This window comes from Emiliania huxleyi (assembly GCF_000372725.1).
Source record: "Emiliania huxleyi CCMP1516 chromosome Unknown EMIHUscaffold_2114, whole genome shotgun sequence".
NCBI classification, from domain to species: domain Eukaryota; phylum Haptophyta; order Isochrysidales; family Noelaerhabdaceae; genus Emiliania; species Emiliania huxleyi.
The window spans coordinates 1-1358 of record NW_005200491.1 but is presented as its reverse complement, the minus strand read 5'-3'; the positions used below and the strand labels follow the sequence as shown (position 1 = coordinate 1358).

The 1358-nt window shown below is 62.7% G+C and overlaps 2 protein-coding genes across 2 annotated transcripts in view; both read left to right on the top strand.

The window, feature by feature from the left end:
* EMIHUDRAFT_254125 (hypothetical protein) overlaps positions 1-194 on the top strand; it is a gene marked incomplete at both ends in the record, with an annotated part of 2325 nt that extends 2131 nt beyond the window's left edge. The window contains one exon of the mRNA XM_005780558.1: positions 94-194. Within this exon, the coding sequence (XP_005780615.1) occupies positions 94-194 (101 nt within the window). The remainder of the gene's footprint in view (positions 1-93) is intronic.
* A 649-nt stretch (positions 195-843) lies between these two features.
* On the top strand, positions 844-1233 carry EMIHUDRAFT_78260 (hypothetical protein; the record flags this gene model as incomplete). Its single annotated transcript, XM_005780557.1, has 1 exon — positions 844-1233. A coding segment is annotated over one exon (390 nt), but the record flags the coding sequence as incomplete, so codon positions are not given.
* Positions 1234-1358: the final 125 nt, after the last annotated feature.

The following is a 1358-nucleotide window of genomic DNA, read 5'->3' as shown; positions in this document are numbered from 1 at the left end:
GAGTTATGTACAGACCAGCGGGCAGGGAGTAGCCGCCGGCCAGTGGTGGGCCCTCTGCAAGTCAGGGGGAGTGGCTCGGATGGAAGTTTACAGGCGGGTCCAGCTGCTCCTGCGCCGCCGACTGCACTCAGCGCCGCTACCTCAAGGACTGCTGTGTCGACTGGCTGCACGCGTGCAAGGCAGACCGTTTATAACGCATATGTCAGCACTGGGAGTCTTCACGGATCCGCATATTTCTTGTTGGAATTCAAAAAACTCCCAGCGCCCTGCAGAAAAAAAAGAAAGAAAGAAAGAAAACAGACACGCCAAACGAGGGATGGGACGAGGACAGGGTCCCCACCTGCACGAGCAGGATTTTGGAAGAACGATCTGAGGGGGACAGGTGGGGCTCTCCTGCTCCTGACAAGGGACACGACAGCTCGCAGCGCGGTGCGCGGTGGACTCCCACATCCACTGGCGGTCTCATCTCAGTCTAGCGACCTGCCTCCAGCTTGTCGCTGGCAGTCTCTCCTACCACAGGCACACTGACACAGGGGTGGCAGGGGCGGCGGCACGAGTCTCCCACATACTATGCGGGCCTCACTAGAGGTGCGGCCTGTGCGTGTCCTCGCCCTTGAGGGGGGAGGGGAAGGGGCTGTGTGTCTGTGCATGTGTGTGTGCATGTGTGTGTGTGTGTGTGTGTGTGTGTGTGTGTGTGTGTGTGTGTGTGTGTGTGTGTGTGTGTGTGTGTGTGTGTGAAAAGAAAGAAAGGACTGCTTGAAGAATTCTTTTTTCTCGCTGAGTTAGTGCTAGCACGCGCCGCCAGTCCTTTTGCCGCACGCTACACCCGGCCACAGGGCCAATATGTCCGCCCGGGGCTTCCTGATCCCCACCTTGCGCGCCCTCTTGATCGCGTTCGCGCTCTTCGAGGCCGTCAACATCCGGCTGTACGCGGTCCGCACCTACGGCCGCGTCATCCACGAATTTGACCCGTGGTTCAACTTCCGCGCCGCCGAGTACATGGTCGCGCACGGCTGGGGCGCCTTTCAGGCGTGGTACGACCACGAGGTGTGGTACCCGCTCGGGCGGCACGTCGGCTCGACGACGTACCCCGGCCTGCAGCTCACCGCCTGGGGCGTCCACAGCGCGCTCGCGGCGGTTGGCCGGCCCGCCTCGCTCAACGATGTGTGCGTCTTTTTGCCCGCCGGCTTTGGCGCGCTCGCGGCGGGCTTCACGGGGCTGCTGGCGTGGGAGGTGACGCGGAAGCCGAACGCGGCGGCGCTCGCCACGGCCATCATGGCCATCCACCCCGGCCACCTCATGCGCTCCATCGCCGGAGGCTTCGACAACGAGTCGATTGCGGTCGCGGCGATGGTCAG